At 38.8% G+C, this 25,031-nt stretch overlaps 2 protein-coding genes across 17 annotated transcripts in view; one reads left to right on the top strand and one right to left on the bottom strand.

The window, feature by feature from the left end:
* Positions 1 to 25,031, top strand: part of PPFIA2 (PTPRF interacting protein alpha 2) — a 501,225-nt gene that overhangs the window by 94,223 nt on the left and 381,971 nt on the right. For 10 of the 16 annotated variants that reach the window (XR_011566513.1, XM_070788863.1, XM_070788861.1 and 7 more), the window contains exon 3: positions 10,151 to 10,204. The exons of the other annotated variants lie outside the window; for them this stretch is intronic. Coding sequence is in view for 9 of the 10 variants with exons in the window: in XM_070788863.1 (XP_070644964.1) it covers positions 10,151 to 10,204 (54 nt within the window). In the remaining variant the exon portion in view is untranslated. The remainder of the gene's footprint in view (positions 1 to 10,150; positions 10,205 to 25,031) is intronic. 16 annotated transcript variants of the gene reach the window in all.
* Positions 15,292 to 15,688, bottom strand: LOC109558944 (translation machinery-associated protein 7). The gene has a single exon (XM_070788704.1). It carries the CDS (start codon positions 15,644 to 15,646, stop codon positions 15,452 to 15,454), a length of 195 nt encoding a protein of 64 aa, XP_070644805.1. The 5' UTR covers positions 15,647 to 15,688; the 3' UTR covers positions 15,292 to 15,451.

Here is a 25,031-nt window from a genome sequence, read left to right as displayed (position 1 = left end):
CTCTGCTGCAAAAAGATTGCTCAAACTTAGAATAAAAGTTATGCCTTCAAAAAAAGATACTGGTGAAAAATGTGTAAGAACTGAAGCCGTAGAAATGCGTAAAATTATAGGGATAGGTGAGGAGGTAGAATATGACACTTAGCATCTCTTGCCTTTCAGGAAAAATACATTCTATAAATTTATTCATACCTAGAATTAATCTGGATCTGGATCTCATCTACATGCCTGCTAATGCTTATGTTTCAATGTATATCAATATGTAATGTACCCGTAGCCCATCTTTATTTTATACATGTGTAATCTAATCTATACCTGTGCATGCATAATAAAGCTACTTTTAATTGATAATTTACTGTATAGTTTATCAATATAACTTTCTATGAACTATTATAATTAATAACCCAAGGTCCTTCTAGGATAAAGTAGTAAGACATAAGTTGACTTATATGAGACATATAAAGCAATTTGGCCAAGGTAACATAGCTAGTAAGTAGTAAAACTAGGCTTGAACCTGTTCTCTTGATCACTAAGATATTTCTACTTGCATGTCTATTGCATTTTGTAGGCGTGAGGTAGAAATAAAGGGCTGCTGGCTACTCAGCCAGGTTCTCTTGGGATGGTTCTCTGTTGTGTTAACAAAGATATAAATCAGTTTTGTCATCTAGAAGTTTAAATTTTGCAGTAAACTCAAAGATAACCAGCTTCTCAATGGCTGGTATACACTAACGAAACTGGTAGATATATATCCATAATGAAAACGTTCTAATATAGGATAATGCACATTTCAGAGTGGTCCCAAATACTACTGTCAGCCATTTAGCTCTCCCTCTCCTTATAGGACTTCACGGGAGGCTAAATTCAACATAGATTTATTCCTTTAACATTTATTGGTCATGCTTCATAATAACTATTGAAGATACACAGAAGGTAAGTCCCTCACTGAGCTAATTTATCCCTCGAATGGCAAAGACAGATGAGGAGAATGACAATTATAAAATGATTTGGTAGAGTTGTGAATGAGTTAAGTGGAAGATGCTGTGGAAGTAGCAGCAGAACCATTACCCCAGCTCCTGGGACTCAGGAAAGTCTCCTGAGAAAAGGTTGTGCCTGGGTGGAGTTTCAAAGGGTAAGATTTATCCAGAGGAGGGAAGGATGGCTTTCTAGGCAGAAGGATCTGTGGTACAGAAGCACAGAAGTAAGAAACACTTGTCACAAAAGGAAGTACAGGATTCATTATGAAGGGAGTATATGGTTTCTTTTGAGGAGGCGGTAAAAAGTGAAATAGGAAAAGAAGTCTAGAACCATATAATGAAAAACCATGCATAAAGATACTTGATATGTTTCTAAGAAGAATAAGATCGTATTATTAAGGATAGAGCATGCTGCTGCTGCTGCTGCTGCTAAGTCGCTTCAGTCGTGTCTGACTCTGTGCGACCCCATAGACGGCAGCCCACCAGGCTCCCCCATCCCTGGGATTCTCCAGGCAAGAACACTGGAGTGGGTTGCCATTTCCTTCTCCAATGCCTGAGAGTGAAAAGTGAAAGTGAAGTCATTCAATCGTGTCCGACTCTTCGTGACCCCATGGACTGTAGCCTACCAGGCTCCTCCATCCATGGGATTTAACAGGCAAGCGTACTGGAGTGAGTTGCCATTGCCTTCTCCGAGGATAGAGTATAGGAGTTAACATATACATGTTTGCATTTGAAACACATCATTCTGAAGTAGAGATTCTTAAACTTTACCCTGCATCAAAACTCAGCGGAGGGCTCAACAAGCATTAAACACAGAGTTTCTGATTCAGCAGGACTAGAGTAAAGCTCAAGAAAATGCATTTCTAAAGTTTCCAGGTGATACTGATGCTCCTAGTTTCCAGGTCACATTGCAAGAAGCACTTCTCTGGAGAAAAGACCATATTGATATAAGGATTAGAGTAGATAAAAAAGAACTCAAGAAAGACACTATTTTGGAGAAAGCTAGGAGTATGGGGAAAATTAGATGAGGCTTTGAACTAAGGTAATGACTGGAGTGGATAATGAAAGGAGGTAGTAGAATGAACTAAGTGGAAACCCAGAAGGAAAAAATTGACTGGCATTGTTATTTGAATACCAGAGTGAGGGAATACTCTACTGACCTCCAGAAATCTTGATAGGCTGTTTTTTGGGAAATGCCAACAGAGATAAATGCTGAGGGAAGAGACTGGGTGGAAGCAGTTGGCCAGAGTAATGACAGAGGAGGAGAGGAGAGGAGGTCTGATTTGGCTATACTGAATGTGAGACAACAAGGACCCATCAGTGTGTAAACAAACGTTGGCAAAACCAGAGCTGAGTCTGAGTCAAGATTTAGCACAAGTTTCCCTTTATCACCTCAGCCATATGCAAGGGAGCAGACAGGGAAAAAAGTAACACACACACACACACACACGCACACACACGATAGTGGAAAGTGCTTCCAAGAGGGCCCTCCATAGAAAAGGCAGAACCTTAAATCTCTTCAGTGCTTTCTTCAGAAAACCCTATTCCATGCAATGCTGACACAATTAGGTTTTTAAATTATGTAGAGTTCCTGTCCTGGTTTAAATTATTTGAGGAGGATACTTTGAATTTAGAAATATAGAGCAAAAATCTTTGGAATTTAACTTTTTTGCTAAATCCAGTGGTGTCAACGCTCCTATCTGTAAGTCAAACTAGGATGTTTTTTGTCCCATCAGAAAATATCCACCTCACTTCAGCAGAATTCTGCTTAAAATTTTATTCATTCCTTATACAAATATTAAACAAATATGTTTTATCCTAAGTCTCTGTGTGGTGTGCCAAGATGTCCTCCATAGTTTTTCCACACCTCCAGTTAGTCAAGAGAGCCTTGTTGTTAAAAATCATTGCCTCTGAAGTTAGCCTGTCTAGATTTGAACACTTATTAGTTATGTAACCATTGTCAAATCGTTTAAAGTCTTGAAGATTGTTTCATCATCTGAAAAATGATGAAAATATTAACAGCTAAATGAACTGGGATGTTAAATGAGACAGTAGAGCTCTCAGCATGGCATCTGGTACAATAGGTGCTTAATAAATGTTAATTATTGTGTCACCCAACCAAGATCTTAGGGCAGACTTACCTGGTATGCATTCAAAAATAAATACAATTCCAGCAACATGAAATACTCAGACTTACTGTCTCTCTGTGACATTTACCCCATAACCCCGATGTGTTGTGAATTTAGCACCTTATTTCTCTGAATTCTTCCTCATGTTGTTCTTCAGATCGATATACTGAAAGATCCTTGAAGTCAGAGAGGATGCCGTAGCCTCTGGATTCCATCCATCAGATTCAGTGTGGTGCCTTATGCTTATTTTGTGTGTGATATGTTTTTGACTAAGTTGTCATTGTCCTTCTGATGGCCAGCTAGACTCTGGACGCTTTGAGAGCTGTGACTTTGACTTATTCAACATCATGCTGTCTGTATCCAGCCCAGTGCCTCAGTCATAACAGGTGTTCAGTCATTCTCATTTTAAGGAATCAATTCTGTGGCTCAGAGAAAATTCATATTTGGGCGACTATGTTCAAAGTAAAACTGTAGCTATTTTCCTCTATTAAAAATTTTAAAGAAGTACTAAATAGAACTCTCTCTGACCTTCTTAAGGAAGACCATTTATGAAATTGGTTGTGTGTTTGTTGCTTCTTCTCTGCCTCCCAGGAAATTTACCCTGTAAAGTTGCCAAGGAAGGACTAACAGCTTAAGTCTGGTAAAAGAGGAAAGATGCCTCATTAATAAACTCAGATTCATTATTTGGATGCTTGCCTCAAGGAGCTGGTGTTCTGTGATGAAAGATTGTTTCCATTAAGTCTTACGTAAAAAAATGAATGATTTTTTTAAGGAAATTTTGTTTTCTGACTTTTACTCATATCCAGTACTATGTACCTACACTCTGAAATGTTACATAAAAATGAGCATTTTTGATTTTTACTTTAATGTATTCGAACTGTTTATTAATGTTCAGTGCATATGTTATATAAAGTTTTCAACCATTGATTTATTTATTGTACAATAATTAGGGTATCAGGTCTTTAATTTGAAGTATTGGCAGTATTTCATCAGAAGATGAATTTAATGTTTCAGTTCAGTTGAGTTGCTTAGTGTGTCCGACTCTTATTTTCTATTAAATCATTTTGTATATTTTCCTTCTTTGAACTAGAAACCATGGGTATAGAGAAATGTATTGCCTCAAGATAAGATAATATAGAGTTGAGTGTCTTTTTTGAAGGAGGATATCTCTTTAGTGATGTATAATGGAAAAAAAAAATGTATACTGTGCTTGAAGTTATAACACCCAGGATTTCAAAGGTTCTTTGGAGCATTTTCCAGATGTGTGCTCTTGCACAAGTCATTCATTAATTTGTTCATTCAGGCATACTAAAAATACTTGGTATGCAGACACTATCGCCTTGAGCCATGCTTTCAAAATGATACATTTATACAACAATGAGAAATACTTCAATTACATCCTCTGAGACTTGCCTTTTTTAAGTATAAATTGTATTACCTGATTTATCTGTTCAGTCATTCATCTACAAAGTACTTCTTGAGATCCCACTGTATGGCAAACTGCTCTAGAGGCTGGTGAGTGGTGATCCTCCCTTGCTGAACTCCAGACAACTCTGTTCTGTCACCAAACTCCTTTGGGCTTAAACTGGTTACGGCTTCCTGCCAGTCTCCATGCTTCACCATCGCACTGGATCCATTAAACCAACCATATCTCTGTAAAATACCCTCGGATTAAGCATCTTGCTTTTGAGTTTGCCTGTTGCTTTTGGGTGGCACCTTCACTGATTCAGACAGTCAATTGTATTTGGGTAGTTTTTCAAGCAGCAGTGAAGCCAGTGTGGCTGGGTGGCATGAGAGAGAGGGATGATGGCAAAAGACAAGATCAGTGGGACAGCCAAAACCAGATCATCAGGGGCTTGCATGCCATAGTACTAAGTTTGAATTTTATTCTAAGATTAATGGGAAACCATGGAGGGGTTTGGATCATGGGAGTAATCTGACCTAACCTTCATTTTAAATGGATAGTTCTGACTGTATGTGGAGAATATATGCAGAAAGAAGGACCCATGAATGGACAACAGTTAGGAAAATAATTCTTTAGCCCAAGGGAGGATATTGTTGATACAGTCCAAGGGGTTAGGATGGTAGCAACATAGATGGCGGGGCTTCCTCGGTGGCTCAGTGATTCTTTAGAATCTGCCTGCAATGCAGAAGATGTGGGCTCAATACCTTGTTCGGAGAGATCCCCCGGAGAAGGAAATAGTAACTCACTCCAGTATTCTTGCCTGGAGAATTCCATGGAGAGAGGAGCCTGGCAGGCTACAGTCCATGGGGTTGCAAAGAGTCAGACACGACTTAGAGATTTAACAACAACAGCAATGGAGGTAATAAGAAACAGTCTACTCCTAGGCACCCCACTCCAGTACTCTTGCCTGGAAAATCCCATGGACGGAGGAGCCTGGTTGGCTGCAGTCCATGGGGTCGCGAAGAGTCAGACACGACTGAACGACTTCACTTTCTCTTTTCACTTTCATGCATTGGAGAAGGAAATGGCAACCCACTCCAGTGTTCTTGCCTGGAGAATCCCAGGGACGGGGGAGCCTGGTGGGGCGCTGTCTCTGGGGTCGCACAGAGTCGGATACGACTGAAGCCATTTAGCAGCAGCAGCAGCCATATTTTTGGAGAAGGCAATGGCACCCCACTCCAGTACTCTTGCCTGGAAAATACCATGGATGGAGAAGTCTGGTGGGCTACAGTCCACGGTGTTGCTAAGAGTTGGACACGACTGAGCGACTTCCCTTTCACATTTCACTTTCATGCATTGGAGAAGGAAATGGCAACCCACTCCAGTGTTCTTGCCTGGAGAATCCCAGGGATCAGGGAGCCTGGGGGGCTACCATCTATGGGGTCACACAGAGTTGGACACAACTGAAGTGACTTAGCAGTAGCAGCAGCAGCAGCCATATTTTAAACATAGAATTGGCAGGATTTGCTGATGGATTTGGACCTGACAAATTTGATAAATGGTGATGTCAAGATGGACAGTACTGGAACAGAAACCTACTTTGAGGGAGGCGTTGAGGTGAAAATCAAGTTTGATTTTGCAGTGTTAAGTGTTAGATGACTATAATATACCCAAGTAGAAATTGGAGTAGGTAGTGTAAATCTATGAGAATAAAAGCCATGGTACTGAATAAACTAAGGGAAAAAAAAAGTATTTCAAAGTGGTTAGCTGTGTCAAATGTGGCTTACAGATCAAGAAAAATGATGATGGAACACTGACCATTGATTCACCCAATTAGATGTCATTACTTTGACTTTTCACTTTCATGCATTGGAGAAGGAAATGGCAACCCACTCCAGTGTTCTTGCCTGGAGAATCCCAGGGACGGGGGAGCCTGGTTGGCTGCCGTCTATGGGGTCACACAGAGTCAGACACTACTGAAGCGACTTAGCAGCAGCAGCAGTAACCTTGATAAGAGGGGTAGCAATGATGTAGTGGGGACAGAAGCCTGCATTGAGAGGAAATGGAACATGAGGGACACATTTGGGGGGTTTTCCATAAAAGAGATGAGAGAAATGCTGAACTTTGATATTTTTTAGTATATGAATCATGTAAACTTCTCTACAAACATAAGATACCTCATCATATTTTTGAAGACCTTGAAACAAATTTTATATGTAATCATTCAATAAATAAGTTAATGTTTTACTATTTTATATTTATTTCACTGTACTAATACATTTTTCATAGATTATTTTGTGCATAAAAATGTATTTTATATTGAAATATGGTCACTTTCCTCTAAAGAATTTCTAAAATAATTACAAGTTAAAAATATGCATACATCAAATTTTAACATACCCATAGCTGGTAACAATACTGTATTGCTTTAGGTATTTTCATATTGTATAAAGTAACTAGAAGAATAATACTTGAATACTTGATATTAACTTTAAATGTAGCTATTAGGTTCTAAGATGTTCTGAATCTGATGATATGTGCAATGTTAGATTCAGTTGACTGTTTAAAACTTTATTTTCTTCATTTTAGCATATTTAATACACAGATTACCTTATCATCTTCTCCTTAAACGTAATTGGCTGATTTTACTCTTCAGGGATAAAAATAAGGATCCATCAATTGCCCTGAGGAAAATCTCTAGTCCTAAAGTATTCCTTTTTCCCATCTCCACACAGAAGAAGCAGTATTTTCAACATCTGATCTTAATGATTTGCATGAAAAACCAAATTATGTATCAAAGGGAAAAAAATATATCAATTTTTTGATCATGGGAAGGGGGTGCAGATAGGCACCCAAGAGCATCAGTGTAGCACAAAGTGGAATTTATTTTAAACCTGCCCTCAAAGGGCTGCCCTCAAGTCTCACTGTGTTCAGAGCTCTGACACTGATTGCTCCATCCCACTTGCAGTTCAGCCTTCCCAAGATTTCTGATTCATGGATCAGCCTTGAATTACTAACCTTCCATCTCAGGAGCAGGGTTTTCCCATATAAAAGAGACTGACTCTACATAGCTTGCGTCAAATACTGGCTAATAACCTCACTCAGGTGTTTGACACCTTGGAGAAGGAAGTGAAACTTTCATCACCTGGATTTTCTTTTAAGAAAGTTGATTACATAATTCATGCAGTTCATTAATCCTAGTTTATTTGGTTCTGTGTAGATGATAACCAGAGAAGGTGATGGCACCGCACTCCAGTACTCTTGCCTGGAAAATCCCATGGACAGAGGAGCCTGGTGGGCTGCAGTCCATGGGGTCTCTAAGGGTCGGACACGACTGAGCGACTTCACTTTCACTTTTCACTTTCATGCATTGGAGAAGGAAATGGCAACCCACTCCAGTGTTCTTGCCTGGAGAATCCCAGGGATGGGGGAGCCTGGTGGGCTGCTGTCTATGGGGTTGCACAGAATCAGATATGACTGAAGTGACTTAGCAGCAGCAGCAATAGCAGATAACAATCCATATAAAAGAGGCTGTGTCATGCTGACGTTAAGCAGCAAGCCATCCCTGAGCAGCACATGGCAGGTGCCAGGTTAGCTTTCCACATTTCTATAGATTTGACTGAGGAGACAATGAGTCCAAAGGGACTGAAACAGTACATTACATATACAGCATGAACAGTCACCATTGTGTCAGCTTTCCACACCCCTAGAAAGGCCAAGAGTAGGGTGAGAGATATTTTATAAGACTGTTTATAATGTATACAAAGCATTTAAAGAGTATCTGCATATAGTAAATGTTCAGTAAGTAGTAATTATTTTATTAGCTATTAAATCTAAATTCCATAACCTAAAAAAAATCAAAGTTTGATTTGAATGTTTTAATCAAATAGCATTATTGCAATAGCAAATTTTAAAATTATCTATAAAATTAATGTTTTTACTTTCTAGTGTCTCCCTTTTTGTTATGTGTTTATGAAGACATGTAAAAACAAAATAGACACATTTATAAAAGATTTAAGTTATATTTGGCAGATGAAATATTCAACAACCATCTAAAAGACTGACTCCCTTTCAACTATTTTCAGAGTTTCTCAAGGGATTTGCTTATTTCATCTATTAATTTTACAAGATAAATGCATTCACACATGCTTCTCTTGTTCACAACTGAAAATTTTCTTGGCGTCAAGTGATGGGTAAGCTGTGTTTAACTTGAGTTTCTGTGCAAGTAGGAAACTGTCTCAACTTCACTCAAAGTAGAATATAAGCTCAAAAATTGTTTTTTAATTAGAAGAGTAAAAGAATACATCTGTATTCTCTTTAGAGCCATGAATTCATAATTTGCTTTCATTCAGCATGTTAAAAATCTTGAATGACAATGCCTTTTCCATGCATCTTCAGAATTCTCTTGTTGATTAATTTTTCTCAAGACAGTGAGAATTAGAAGCATTCTTAATGACATCCAGGTGTTTGGCTGATTCTCTGATCATAGATATTTAAATTTCTTTGCCTTCTGTCTTTACTCAGTTGCCTTTCTTTCATCTCCGATTTCTAGCTGCAACTACTTCCCCAGATTCCTCAAACCTATGCATTCAACTAGAGGCAAACAGATAAGAAGTGACCAGGGTCTCAAGAAAGAAACATTTTAGCAAAAAGTGCGATTTGCTTATGTAACCCTAAACTTCTTTCTGCTACCTTTGAGCAGACTGTTTGTTTTCTTTTTTCTTTTTTTATTTGGAAGGAGAGGGGGCTGGTTTAAAAATTAAAAGCTGCAAACGTTAACATCCCGAGAGATTTTACTTAAAAATCTACAATTCTAGCTTCTTTTGAAAAGATCATGATTAGTAACCCTGGAACCAAAGCCATACAACTGATAAGAAAGAGCTGCAGTTGTCCCTAAAACAGGGCACTTGCTTTCTAGTCCGTCACAGCATCACCCATTTCTTCATTTGTGGTATCTTTGTCAATTGTAAATTTTACTTAGGCATGATCTACTGTGTCTACCAATTTAAGATTCGAAATCAGTCCTTGTGAAAGAATAGCTAATCTATCCAGATCTGTTTAAATTTTCATCTTCTATATGTAGTAATTGGAGAAGGAAATGGCCACCCACTCCAGTATTCTTGCCTGGAAAAATCACATGGACAGAGGAGCCTGGTGAGCTGTAGTCCTTGGGGTCACAAAGAGTCAGGCACGACTTAGTGACTGAACATGTATAGTAATTGAGTGAACTGTAGATAATTCGATTTTTTTGTAGTTTGAGCATTTTTCCATAGGTTCAATATTCTTGCAAATAATGTGATAAATTGTGATTTCATTCAATTTTCTTTATTCAGTTCCACCCTCACTTCAGCTTCTTAGAGGATGAAACATCTGCTTTCTAACCTAGGGCCATTTTCTTTGCATATTTAAAGAATAATTAATGTTTGTATTTTTTTTTTCTATTTACAGATTGTACAGAAAATATCTAGATCTTTAGATAACAACAATTGGCATAGCTTTACCATAAGCAAAATTATCTCAAGACAAAACAAAAATGTAGTTGAGTGCCCTCATTTTGTAGCTAAAAAATATAGTGCACTGTGGGACTGGGAAATTCTCCTTGCTGTTCAGTAGCATTTTACAATCAACACCTCTCCCCTTTTCAGGATATCGAATCCCTAACAGGAGGGCTGACTGGTTCTAAGGGGGCTGATCCACCGGTAAGTTAGATTCTTCATTAAATTTAACTATTGACAAATTGAATTATGTACATACCAGATCATCAGGATTACTTGTATACAAGTGGTTGTACAGGTAACTTTTTCGAATAGGTTCTTTACAAACGTTATAGCTATTGCAATAACTAATATAAAAATGTGAACTTGCTTCGAGGTGTCATATGGTCTTTTAAAAAGTTTTAATAATTCATAAAATTCATCCCTATATTGACTCTAAAAATAAGAATGAAAGCTTCATCAGAACGTATAAACACTTTGCATCCTACTAATGCGCTACAACATCAGTTACAACATTTTGGAACTTGAGAGTTTATTGTTTCAAATAAGTGTATGATTTTGGTTGCAATATACTTTCTTGTTACTGATGGAAAAAAACACAATTTTTTTCAGGCCATTTTTTTCACAGTGTTGATTCTTGATATCATTTCTTTCCTACTTTACCCAGGAAATGCATGAAATTTTTAGAAGAATATTATTTTTAGACAATAACAAGAGATTAATAGTCTGATATTGGAACACTGTAGTCTTTTATGTGATGTCTGATCTCAGAAAACATTCAGTAAAGTAACATTCCTGTGATTTCACGCTTCAGGCACAAACAAGTTCATGGCACTATCTCAAGTGATAAAATTCAGTGTATTTCAACAGATAGCCAATGTATAATTTTTTTTTTCTTATCACTGCTTCCTTTTCTCTTAGCTCTGTGAGGTTTAATGTGAAACACAATCCTGTGTTATCAATTTTCAGCTATACTTCATCTAGGCATCTACCTGAAGTCCATAATTAAATTAAGACATGACTGAAGTGTTAAAGAAAGCTAACTGTAGCTTTTTCTCTCCTGTCTTACTCTCATGTATCTCCTGATGCTGTCTAATCTTTATCAGATTCCTCCTAAAGTAGGCTACACAACGTATTTTAGTCCATTCCTGTCCTTTTAGTTTCATTGTCTGAATTTATGCAGAAAGAAAAATGTATTTTCTTCAGATAGCTGCTTAAATTTAGCCCCTGAACCTATTATACTGAAGCATAAGAAAAGATGAAATGTAAGTCAGCCCAGCAAGTATATTATGACAGGATTTTTGGCCAGTCCTATCCACCTCCAATTTGATTGTTTACTTCGCTGCTCATTTTCTGGAGAAGGCAATGGCATCCCACTCCAGTACTCTTGCCTGAAAAATCCCATGGACGGAGGAGCCTGGTGGGCTGCAGTCCATGGGGTCTCAAAGAGTCGGACCCGACTGAGCAACTTCACTTTCACTTTTCACTTTCATGCATTGGAGGAGGAAATGACAACCCACTCCAGTGTTCTTGCCTGGAGAATCCCAGGGACGGGGGAGCCCGGTGGGCTGCCGTCTATGGGGTCGCGCAGAGTCGGACACGACTGACGTGACTTAGCAGCAGCAGCAGCAGCATAGCAAGTAGTGGAGGTCCCTGCTTCTGTGATGCAATTCCACCCTGCTGCTTTGCATTATGTTTGTGTATAGCATTCCCCTTTTATTAGAAGAATAAGTCCATTCCCTTTAAAATACCTCCCCTCACTGTTCACTGATTCCTGAAAGAATTCTGCAATTAGAGATAAGTTGGTTTTAAGAGGATTTGTCTCCTGTTCAAAAATAAACAAAAGACCTCTCTTCTACATGTGGCCATAAAACTCTTACCTGCTATTTTCATGTTAAAATAAGTTAATCACATCCTTTCAAGACGGCAAATTACAAAACATGGAAGATTGAGCCAGCATTAAACCCTCGTTATTAAAAGAAGCCACTGTAGCCAAAAGGTCACAGAAAGGAAAGTTGATGACCTGAAGGCAAACTTAACCAACTTCATTTCTAAGCGCTAAAGTGAAGTGAACATGTGTCTGTGTTTTCTACTACATGTTTGTCTTCTCTTTGGACATAATTTATAAAATCATGAGGACAGAGATTCTCTCTTGGCATCTCCTACCATGAAGATGTGTTTATTTTATAACATTTTGTAGAGTGGAAATTCATCACACAAATGTCATTGTATTTAAGAGCTTAGACAATCTAGGGTGTTAACAGTGTACATATATTTACTGTTTCCCACTGTTAAAGAGATATCCAAAGCATATTACCAAGAGCTATGTAATAAAATCACTTTTTAATATTCTATATAGCTTATAAAAGTAGTCCAGATATGAAGGTGAAATGATAATAATGTCTACAGTTGCTTCAGTCATTTAAGACTTGAATTGAGATACCGTTTTTGCACCCAGAGTAGAAAACCGAAAGTCAGATTAAATCATACATAACCTAAGTGCATTTGAAGTTTCATATTACTTTTTTCTTTCTTTAAAAAGGGTCTTTATAATAGATTTTCTAAATACTATTATTCATTATCCATTTCTAAAATTATGTATTTTTAATAAATGTTTACCGTGTATTACTAAAGCCATTCTGTGTTGAAATTTTCATTGGTAAGAAATTCAAGGTCTTATAATTTTTGCTCATTGAACAGAGTAATATAAAATGTTGAATGAATGATCTCTCACAGGAATGCATAGCTGTGGAGTAATAGCTTTACCAGTGTAATAGAAATACCAGATACATCTTTAAGTATGAGTGTATTTAAAGCTTGAAAAATTTTCTGTGAATGGATATAAATATTATTTCTGAAGCATTAAAAAAGAGAATGTTACATTTTTTCATATAGAAAGCATATATAAAAATTTTTGTCAAATTTGCAAATGTGTTTATACATTTGCATATCTGGTAAGAATAAATTTGTGTAACTCTAGGAATTTAGTTTGCATTGATATTTTTAACTCCAAATGTTAAGGAGGTATTCTGAAAATTCAGTAGTCTCAGTTGTAATTCTAATAATGAAAGGGAAACTGGCTCATTCATTATTTTCAGGGAACAAGTCAAGATGTTTTATAATGGTTTTCTTCTGAAAAGAATTTTGGGAAGTATGTTTTTAAATAAACTGGACAGCCACTGTTGCTTCATATAGAACTTACAGATTTTTCTAAACAACACAATTATCTTAGACAAAATGTCTTCTATCATTGAGAAAAATATTGCCTATTATGTTAACTTAAAATTATCTTTGAAAAATTGTATCAGATATTTTATATTCTGCATATATTTTTCATTCACAAAAATTAGACCACAGATTAACCTCTAGTGTAAGCACATTGCATATATTCACATATAGACATAAGTAAACTTCTTAACAGTAAAAAATCTGCCTGCAACATGGGAGAGCCAGGTTTGATCCCTGGGTTGGGAAGATCCCCTGAAGAAGGGAATGACTACCCACTCCTGGATTCTTGGGGCTTCTGTTATAGCTCAGATGGTAAAGAATCTGCCTGCAATGCAAGAGACCCAAATTCAATCCCTCGGTCAGGAAGATCCCCTGGAGAAGGGAATGGCAACCCACTCCAGTATTCTTGCCTGGAGATTTCCATGGATAGAGGAGCCTGGCAGGCTACAGTACATGGGGTTGCAGAGAGTCAGATGTGCTGCTGCTGCTGCTGCTGCTGCTGAGTTGTTTCAGTCGTGTCCGACTCTGTGCGACCCCGTGGACAGCAGCCCACCAGGCTCCTCCATCCCTGGGATTCTCCAGGCAAGAATACTGGAGTGGGTTGCCATTTCCTCCTCCCAGTCAGACATGACTGAGTGACACACCCATATAAAATAAAGGGAAGACAAATAGATCATTAAAATGTCATTATTAAATTAAATAGTGCTTTTTAAATACACCATTTCACCATATTGTTTTAAATTTTAAATATTAAAAACGAAAAACTTGTGAAATGTTAGATGTCAGGAATGTCTCACATTATCAAATTGTCAGGCCCTCAAGCCAGCCGATAGGAAGGTCAGGGTAAGATCTAAACAACTCGGTTTCTGATGGCCAAGGGGATTTTGATGCTGAAAATCAGGTACAAAGCATAAACGGTTCACCTGCTACACCAGCTGAACCTTGTATCTGGAGAGCTGAGGCTATGCAGGGCCATGTAGAATCAGCAGTATGACAGATCTCTGTCTTGTTTTGAGCCCATGAGCCAACGAGACAGAGGTTTTGGCCACCCCTTGGCCCAAAAGCTCGGTACGTCTAAGTCTGCAGGGGAGATTTAGTAGCTAAGCTTTGGCCACAAAAGTTAAGTTTAGTGATACAGAGCTAAGCAGACTAATGTACACAATGAGAGGAGTTTCTCTTTGTCCTTTGGTTTAAGAAATGTTCTTACTATTTATATGCTGATATAAACCAGCTATTCACTTTCTTATTGTTTCTGATTATTTTTAAGAGTTAATATGGACAAAATCTAATAAAGAATAATGTGAGAGAAACCCTAGACAGACTATGTGAAACAAATTTCTGAGCACACTGGTCAAATGTCAAAGTGTCCTGATAGTTCAGAGTGCTATGATCAGTGTTTGAATTAAGTCCACGCCATTGCCTAACCCAGGACTTAAACAGCAGTGCTGCTGGGGCTAGTCAGCTCCTCCCTTAGTTTCTTTCTATTTGTTACCTTGGCGGAATAAGATCTATACATTTGCTTCCTACACAACTTAGTGTTTTAATTTTTCTAAGCTTCCTTTATTCAAATGCTACTGCTTCTCTTTATTTCTAGAGTATGGTGAATAAGTGACTATCCATCTAATCTGTATCCTTAGCTTGATATGCACACTGTCCTGAACATTCTCCATCTGTATTAATTTTTTTCCCACTGTGGAAGCAGAATTGTACATTCCATATTTTTGTACTTTCTGTTCTCTTTTTAATGGTCTTCCTGATGGTTCTTAGCAATTTGAGTAAACACGCCACAGGACTTAAAACCAATTCATTTTCCTGAGGGTGCTGTTTAGATCAGGTTATATATTTTTCAGATTGTAAATAGCATTAAAATTTTAAAGTTTCCAAACTGATTTTATTTTGATTATTCAAAAAATACCAATGTTCTAATCACTTGCTTCAAAAGATAAGGCAATGCAAAATGTGAGTTTGAATTGTGATCTAATTTAATTTCTTTCACCTTGAACATTCTATTGCTTTATTACTTACTTTCATGTCCTATTTGTTTAGTCAGATTTCAGTGTATATTTTTTTTTTATTACAAAAGTTTATTCTTAAATGTACAATAGGTTCCAAGACAACACTTCATTCTAGCTATAGGTGGCAACAGATATTACGGCAGGGAATCCAGGTGTTTAAATAGAAATGGAACTAAGGGTCATCATTGCCTCAGGCACAAGGAACAGCTTACTTTTTGCCAGATTTCTTAATTCCACCGGTGGCCAGGGGGCCTTTCCCCGCGGCCTTTGCTTTTAGCTCCTCAAGTTTCTTCTGCTCCTCTTTCTGCTTCTGCTTGAATGCCTTATCTTCCTCGTCCATCTCCTTGGCTTGCTTCTTGGGCTGCTTCAGGGGCTTCTTCTTGCCACCTTCACGGCCCGACATGGCGCCTGCTGCCCCTTCCCCAGACCCTGCCACCGGAAGCGGTTCAGTGTATATTTGAGTGTACGCTGTGTGCTAGACATTTACTTAGATTTTGGAAATACTGTGGTAAGCAATTCACAGTTTCTTTTTTCAGCATCTTATAATATAGTTAAAGAGACAGGTTGGTAGAATAATTACAATGTAATGTAAGTACAGGTTGAAATGAAAGTAAGTAAGACGATCATGTAATCCAAGTTGGGAGTAAGAGGTGGCTGGAGGATCAAAGAAGGCAAATAAAAGAAAACAAAGTCTAATTGTAGAATGAGTTGAAGTTTTCCAACTGAAAAAAGTCAAGCATGGAATTTTAAATAAGGAAATACTATATGTGTAAGTGAAAAATTAAAAAATAGAGTGGCTAGAGCAATGGAACCCCACTCCAGTACTCTTTCCTGGCAAATCCCATGGACGGAGAAGCCTGGTAGGCTGCAGTCCATGGGGTCGTGAAGAGTGGGACACGACTGAGCGACTTCACTTTCACTTTTCACTTTCATGCATTGGAGAAGGAAATGGCAACCCACTCCAGTGTTCTTGCCTGGAGAATCCCAGGGACAGGGGAGCCTGGTGGGCTGCCGTCTATGGGGTCGCACAGAGTCGGACATGACTGAAGTGACTTAGCAGCAGCAGCAGCAGCATATGAAATAAGCTGGAGGATGGTAGGTGGTGATGAGATAGAAGGTAAAAGATAACTCAGGGCAAGAGGAAGCAATTCCATGGAAAAACATTGAGCTCTGTACTAAAGAACATGAGGACCCGTGAAAGTCTTTAAATAGGAGAGTCACTTAATCAGCTCTGTCCTTTAGAAACATTTTTCTGGCTCTACTGAAGAGAGATTTAGAGAAAAGCTGAAGCAAGAAAGCCATTGAAAGAGGCTCTTACAGTCATCCCAAGGACAGATGATACAAATCATCATGGTGACTTTTTTTTGGTCTTGTCCCAGTACATTATAAAACTAATTGAGGCACTATCTCAGGGGAAAGTCAACATTTTATTTTGTTAAAACATTAAATTTTTAGTTTGAGCCTATCAAGTGACAGTGAGAATGGAGAGGAATAAACTGATTCATGAGCTATTAAGGACTTGATGAACACAGGGATAGGTGGTTGGTTGGAGGGAGGAGAATAAAACTTCAGGCTGAATGAGAATGAAACATTCAGGCAGACTTTGAACTTTCTAATTTGGCAATTTAGTGAATAAAGGTACCATACATAGAGACAAGAATCCTACTGAGTGGAGCATTTCTGGAGAGGGGATTCTGAGTTCAGTTTTTCATACATTAAATTGAGGTATCAGAGTTGGGAATATATAAATGATTTTGGAATTTAAAGGTCAGATATTATTTATAGTCACTGATTTGAACATGTAGAATAGTTAGAATAGTTGAATAGAACATGTGAAATAGTTGACAAAATATTGGAGCTGATGAAATCTCTCCAAAAAATGTATTCTTTTTTTTTTGAACTAATAACCAAAATTCATCTTTTTAAAATTTATTTTTAATTGGAGGAAAATTGCTTTACAATGATGTTTTGGTTTCTAGCATACAGCAATTCAAATCAGTCATAATAATATATTTATCCCCTCCATCTCGAGCCTCCCTCCCCTCCCCCTGACCCACTCCTCTAGGTCATCACAGAGTATCAGGCTGGGCTCCCTGTGTTATGTAGCCCAGCCCCTTCTCAAGAGTTGTCTGTTTTCCACATGGTAGTGTATATGTGTACTTCTTTCTCAAGTCCAATCGTCTCCTTCCCCTACTGTGTCCACAAGTATGTTCTCTACATCTATATCATCATTGCTTCCTTGCAGATAGGTTCATCAGTACTTAAAAAATGTATTCTTAAAGAGAAGATAAGAGAATTCAGAATAAAGCCCTGAGTAAGAAAAGTATTTAGAGATCAGAGGAAAAGTAAAGGTAAGAGGAAGAAAAAAAGAAAAAACAGAGATGATTACAAGGAAAGAATACCAGAAAAATGTGCAGTTATGCATGCCAAGGTCACAAGAGACTGGCGAAAAGGATTTTTTAGCAGATTCATGATGTTGAGAGGGTACAGGATGGGGAACACATGTATACCTGTGGCGGAGTCATGTTGATATATGGCAAAACCAATACAATATTGTAAAGTTAAAAAATAAAATTTAAAAATTAAAAAATAAATAAATAAATAAATAAAAGAACCTCTCTGGAAAAAAAAAAAGAGTTCAAAAACAGAGTGCCCCATTAAAAATTAGCAATAAGAGGATAAAGGGTGGTCTGCTATTTAGCTGCTAAATCTTGTCCAACTATTCTTCTCTTCTTGTCTAACCCCATAGACTGTAGCCGCTAGGCCCCCCTGTCCATAGGATTTCCCAAGCAAGAATACTAAAGTGGGTTGCCATGTCCTTTTCTAGGGGATCTTTCTGACCCAGGAATCAAATCTCTTTCTCCTGCATCGGTGGGTGGATTCTTTACTACTGAGACACCAGGGGAGCCCGAAAGGTGTTCTGCTGCTGCTGCTGCTGCTGCTACTGCTAAGTCGCTTCATTCATGTCCGACTCTGTGTGACCCCATAGACAGCAGCCCACCAGGCTCCACTGCCCCTGGGATTCTCCAGGCAAGAACACTGGAGTGGGTTGCCATTTCCTTCTCCAATGCATGAAAGTGAAAAGTGAAACTGAAGTCACTCAGTCGTGTCCAACTCTTCACAACCCCATGGACTGCAGCCTACCAGGCTCCTCCATCTATAAGATTTTCCAGGCAAGAATACTGGAGTGGGTTGCCAATGCCTTCTCCGAAAAAGTGTTCTAGGTGAGAGTAATTATAGTGGAGTAACTCAAGTAGGATCTAGTTCATTTGCAAGGCAAACCATTCAATATCACGGTAATCCAGTCTATGCCCCGACCAGTAACGCTGAAGAAGCTGAAGTTGAATGGTTCTATGAAGACCTATAAGACCTTATAGAACTAACACACAAAAAAGATGTCCTTTGCATTATAGAGGACTGGAATGCAAAAGTAGGAAGTCAAGAAAAGATGTCCTTTGCATTATAGAGGACTGGAATGCAAAAGTAGGAAGTCAAGAAACACCTGGAGGAACAGGCAAATTTGGCTTTGGAGTACAGAATGAAGCAGGGCAAAGGCTATTAGAGTTTTGCCAAGAGAATGCACTGGTCATAGCAAATACCCTCTTCCAACAACACAAGAGAAGACTCTACACATGGACATCACCAGATGGTCAACACCAAAATCAGATTGATTGTATTCTTTGCAGCCAAAGATAGAGAAGCTCTATACAGTCAGCAAAAACAAGACCGGGAGCTGACTGTGGCTCAGATCGTGAACTCCTTATTGCCAAATTCAGACCTAAATTGAGGAAAGTAGGGAAAACCACTAGACCATTCAGGTATGACCTAAATCTAATCCCTTATGATTATACAGTGGAAGTGAGAAATAGATTTTAAGGGACTAGATCTGATAGAGTGCCTGATGAACTATGGATGGAGGTTCCTGACATTGTACGGGAGACAGGGATCAAGACCATCCCCAAGAAAAAGAAATGCAAAAAGGCAATATGGGTGTCTGAGGAGGCCTTACAAATAGCTGTGAAAAGAACAGAACTGGAAAGCAAAGGAGAAAAGGAAAGATATAAGTATCTCAATGCAGAGTTCCAAAGAATAGCAAAGAGAGATAAGAAAGCCTTCCTCAGTGATCAGTGCAAAGAAATAGAGGAAAACAATAGACTGGGAAAGACTAGAGATCTTTTCAAGAAAATTAGAGATACCAAAGGAACATTTCATGTAAAGATGGGCTCAATAAAGGACAGAAATGGTACAGACCTAACAGAAGCAGAAGATATTAAGAAGAGGTGGCAAGAATACTCAGAAGAACTGTACAAAAAAGATCTTCATGACCCAGATAATCACAATGGTGTGATCACTCACCTAGAGCCAGACGTCCTGTGATGTGAAGTCAAGTGGGCCTTAGAAAGCATCACTACGATCAAAGCTAGTGGAGGTTATGGCATTCCAGTTGAACTGTTTCAAATCCTAAAAGATGATGCTATGAAAATGCTACACTCAATATGCCAGCAAATTTGGCTGACAGTAAGTCAGCAGTTGCCACAGGACTGGAAAAGGTCAGTTTTCATTCCAATCCCAAAGAAAGGCAATGCCAAGGAATGCTCAAACTACCAAACAACTGCACTCATCTCACACGCTAGAAAGTAATGCTCAAAATTCTCCAAACCAGGCTTCAACAGTACCTGAACTGTGAACTTCCAGATGTTCAAGCTGGATTTAGAAAAGACAGAGAAACCAGAGATCAAATTGCAACATCTGCTGGATAATTGAAAAAGCAAGAGAGTTCCAGAAAAATAACTATTTCTGCTTTATTGACTATGCCAAAGCCTTTGACTGTGTGGATCACAATAAACTGGAAAATTCTGAAAGAGATGGGAATACCAGACCACCTGACCTGCCTCTTAAGAAGCCTATATGCAGGTCAGGAAGCAACAGTTAGAACTGGACATGGCCAGGTTTGGTGCATGATATAGGATGCTTGGGGCTGGCGCACTGGGATGACCCTGAGGGATGATTTCGGGAGGGAGGTGGGAAGGGGGTTCAGGATGGGGAACACATGTACACCATGGCAGATTCATGTTAATGTATGGCAAAACAAATAAAATATTGCAAAGTAAAAAAAGAAAAGAAGAACTGGACATGGAACAATAGCTGCTGCTGCTGCTGCTGCTGCTGCTGCTACTAAGTCGCCTCAGTCGTGTCCAACTCTGTGCGACCCCATAGATGGCCTCCTACCAGGCTCCCCTGTCCCTGGGATTCTCCAGGCAAGAACACTGGAGTGGGTTGCCATTTCCTTCTCCAATGCATGAAAGTGAAAAGTGAAAGTGAAGTCACTCAGTCGTGTCCGACTCTTAGCGACCTCATGGACTGCAGCCTACCCGGCTTCTCCATCCATGGGATTTAACAGGCAAGAGTACTGAAGTGGGGTGCCATTGCCTTCTCCGATGGAACAACAGATTGGTTCCAAATAGGAAAAGGAGTACATCAAGGCTGTATATTGTCACCCTGCTTATTTAACTTATACGCAGAATACATCATGAGAAATGCTGGGCTGGAAGAAGCACAAACTGGAATCAAGATTGCTGGGAGAAATATCAATAACCTCAGATATGCAGATGACACCACCCTTATGGCAGAAAGTGAAGAACTAAAGAGACTCTTGATGAAAGTGAAAAAGGAGAGTGAAAAAGTTGGCTTAAAGCTCAACATTCAGAAAACTAAGATCATGGCATCCAGTCCCATCACTTCATGGCAAATAGATGGGGAAACAGTGGCTGACTTTATTTTGGGGGCTCCAGAGTCACTGCAGATGGTGATTGCAGCCATGAAATTAAAAGACGCTTACCCCTTGGATTGAAAGTTATGACCAATCTAAACAGCATATTAAAAAGCAGAGATATTACTTTGTCAACAAAAGTCCATCTAGTCAAGTCTATGGTTTTTCCAGTAGTCATGTATGAATGTGAGAGTTGGACTATAAAGAAAGCTGAGCACCAAAGTATCGATGCTTTTAAACTGTGGTGTTGGAGAAGACTCTTGAGAGTCCCTTGGACTGCTAGGGGATCCAACCAGTCCATTCTAAAGAAGATCAGCCCTGGGTGTTCTTTGGAAGGACTGATGTTGAAACTTAAACTCCAGTACTTTGGCCTTCTGATGCAAAGAGCTGACTCATTTGAAAAGACCCTGATGCTGGGAAAGATTGAGGGCAGGAGGAGAAGGGGAGGACAGGGGATGGCTGGATGGCATCACTGATTCAATGCACATGAGTTTGGTGAACTCCAGGAGTTGGTGATGGACACAGGCCTGGCGTGCTGCAGTTCTTGAGGTCCAACGAGTTGGACACAACTGATCGAGTGAACTGAATTGAACAATAGGAAGATAAGAATTGGATTCTGCTGTTAAGGAAATAATTGCAAAGAGTTTAATTATGAAGGAAGTGAAAAGAAATAATAGCCAACATTAGAGATGAGCTTGAGAAATTGTTTTAAGGAGAGAAAGTTTGAGTGTGTTGAAGCCCATAGAAAGCTCATAGAGAAGGAAAAGAGTTTTTGAGACAAGAGAAATTAATAGGTCACTGGATGAAGCAGAATAAGATGGACTCCAGGGCATGTTATATAGAAAGAGCAACATCAGTTCAGATGTGAAATAAGGGTAGAAAAAATTATGGAAACTGATGCAAACATTTTTTTTTTTTGGCGGGGGGTGGGGGTGGCTCTTATAAAGCTGAGATAGTTTCCATTGAATGGCTTCTATTTTCCCCACATTGTAAAAAAGAGCTAATTAGCTGACAGTGGTGGGGAGATGATGAGTTAAGATAGTTCAAGAACATAGAGAAGATATATTTAGCCTTTGTGGATTGCAGAAGAACTATGCAAACCATAGATGGATTAGTGGAAAGTGTTAGGGTCTGCTTGTTGTAGGTAGTGAATTTGTACTGGTTATAAATGTGTAAAGCTGTGTTTGCTTTTGCTTCAACAGTGCTCTGTAGCTCAAGTATGGGACAGGGGAATGCCTGCAGTTATTTTGATTTCAGATTGTTGTTCTGACAGGCAATTACTGTGGAAGACCAATGAAGCAAGGTAATTGAAAGCATTAGCAAGAATATCATAAAGTCTAAGCTGAGTAAGAATTGCAGTGAATATAGGAAAGGATCTCAATAAGTTGAGAAACCAGTACAGTGAGGGTAAGGTGTTACAAGAGAGTAGGATGCTTGATTTAAACGCTATAAGACCAAAACATTCCCAGGTGCTGGTAAGATCCAGATTGTGGTCATGGAAATAGATGAAGTATAGAGGGCATGAAGTTCATTGGAACTGATGACATCAAGGAACTGAGAAGCCAGTTTGATGGATTATTTATGTGGACCCTGCAATCTTTTTTACCCATATTTACTCCCTGGATAATCCTAACCTATTTTACAGTTTAAGTGCCATCTAGACACTGATAATTGAATAATTTACAGCTCTAGACTGATCACTTCCCTGAACTTCAGACTTGTATAATCCAACTAAATATTTGACATACCTATTTTTATATCCAATAGAAATTTAAAGCATAATGGATTAAAAACTGGAGCTTCTGGTCTTCTCTGTCAGTTTCCACAAATCTGCATTTTACCCCTAAAAATGAATGTCTATTTCATACCACTATTTCCAAAAGTCAAAACCTTAGAGTCATCCTGTAGGTTTTGTCTTCATAATTTATTCATAATTTAACCAATTTTCACCACCCCTACAAAATTACTGCCCTGGTATGAATCACCATACTTTCTCATATATCCTTTCTCAGCAAACGAAGCAAGATAAATTTCTTAGAATATGTCAACTCGTGTTACATCAGGGCTTAAATCATTGTTGGCTTCCCATCAGAATAAAATTCCCAAAGCCCGTGGGGTAGTTTCTAAGACCCTTCATGACTTCTCTCCTTACAAAGTCTCTAGGAACTCAAGTCGTAGCTTCCTTTCCATAGTTCATTCCACTCTGATGGCACCAACGAGTTTCTAGCCCTTTACAAGGGCATGCTGTTGCCATTATTCCTTCTGCTTACCGTGATGTTTCCACAGATACCTGCTAGGCCTACTCCCTCACTTTCTTTAGGTCTCTGTTCAAAAGCTACTTTATCAGAGAGATCATCTAATATTCTTTTCTCTGCTCCTATGTGCTTATTGTTTGTTTTCTTGCTGGGAGAAATATCAATAACCTCAGATACGCAGATGACACCACCCTTATGGCAGAAAGTGAAGAGGAACTAAAGGGCCTCTTGATGAGAGTGAAAGAGGAGAGTGAAAAAGTTGGCTTAAAGCTCAACATTCAGAAAACGAAGATCATGGCATCTGGTCCCATCACTTCATGGGAAATAGATGGGGAAACAGTGGAAACAGTGTCAGACTTTATTTTTGGGGGCTCCAAAATCACTGAAGATGGTGACTGCAGCCATGAAATTAAAAGACGCTTACTCCTTGGAAGGAAAGTTATGACCAACCTAGATGTCATATTGAAAAGCAGAGACATTACTTTGCCAACAAAGGTCCATCTAGTCAAGGCTATGGTTTTTCCTGTGGTCATGTATGGATGCGAGAGTTGGACTGTGAAGAAAGCTGAGCGCCGAAGAATCGATGCTTTTGAACTGTGGTGTTGGAGAAGACTCTTGAGAGTCCCTTGGACTGCAAGGAGATCCAACCAGTCCATTCTAAAGGAGATCAGTCCTGGGTGTTCTTTGGAAGGAATGATGCTAAAGCTGAAACTCCAGTACTTTGGCCACCTCATGCGAAGAGTTGACTCATTGGAAAAGACTCTGATGCTGGGAAGGATTGGGGGCAGGAGGAGAAGGGGACGACAGAGGATGAGATGGCTGGATGGCATCACCGACTCGATGGACGTGAGTCTCAGTGAACTCTGGGGGTTGGTGATGGACAGGGAGACCTGGCGTGCTGTGATTCATGGGGTTGCAAAGAGTCGGACACGACCAAGCAACTGAACTGAGTTGAACTGAAGTGAATTATAATAAAAGCTCCGTGTAGTTAGAGACTGTCTCATTTGTTCACTATTATATTGCAAAGATCTGGAAGAATACTGGTCATATGACTCCATCAATGTATATTTGCTGAATGAATAAGAACACAACTCAGACACATGATATATATGATCATATTTGTGTGCTTAATGTAATAACTCTAGCAGAATACTGCATGGTGAAAGGGATTGAGCCTGTTATAATAATTCTGGAATCAGATTACATGAGTGTACTTCACAATATGTTAGTGGTAGCAGGAATTAAAATAGTAGAGAATAAAAACCTTACAAAGGCAGTATTAGTAGAATCTTCCAATGGGAAAAGATTAAGGACTCAAGGGTAACTTCAAATATTGACCATTGGGAAACATAATGGCAATGCCAAAGCATAAGGATATATTTGGATATTGAATATCTTATTTGTCTCATTTAATATCACTAAATATAATTCCTTTGAAAGCAGAAAATTCTGTCTGGTTTATAACTATACACTTCAGTGAACAAATGAATGAAGAAGAATCTAGTAGGTCTTCAGACAGAATTAATGTGAATCAGGTATTGAAATTTTTCAATAAATAAGAGAGTAAAAGAAAAGAAATGGAACTTTCATTGGTGGTTTAAAGTTATACTTAGGGCCTCAGAGCATAGTATCATTGGTGGTAAGTATCTCCACATTGTATGGAGTAGTGCTAGACATACTCAGCACGCGTGCGTGCTCAGTCACTAAGTCGTGACCCCATAGACTGTAGCCCACCAGGCTCCTCTGTCCATAGGATTTCCCAG

Source organism: Bos indicus, chromosome 5 (genome assembly GCF_029378745.1).
Source record: "Bos indicus isolate NIAB-ARS_2022 breed Sahiwal x Tharparkar chromosome 5, NIAB-ARS_B.indTharparkar_mat_pri_1.0, whole genome shotgun sequence".
Classification (NCBI taxonomy): domain Eukaryota; kingdom Metazoa; phylum Chordata; class Mammalia; order Artiodactyla; family Bovidae; genus Bos; species Bos indicus.
This window is presented reverse-complemented; position numbering and strand designations above follow the sequence as displayed.

Coding starts and splice junctions, on each gene's coding strand:
- LOC109558944 (XM_070788704.1), bottom strand. CDS start 15,646: ATGTCGGGCCGTGAAGGTGGCAAGAAGAAGCCCCTGAAGCAGCCCAAG.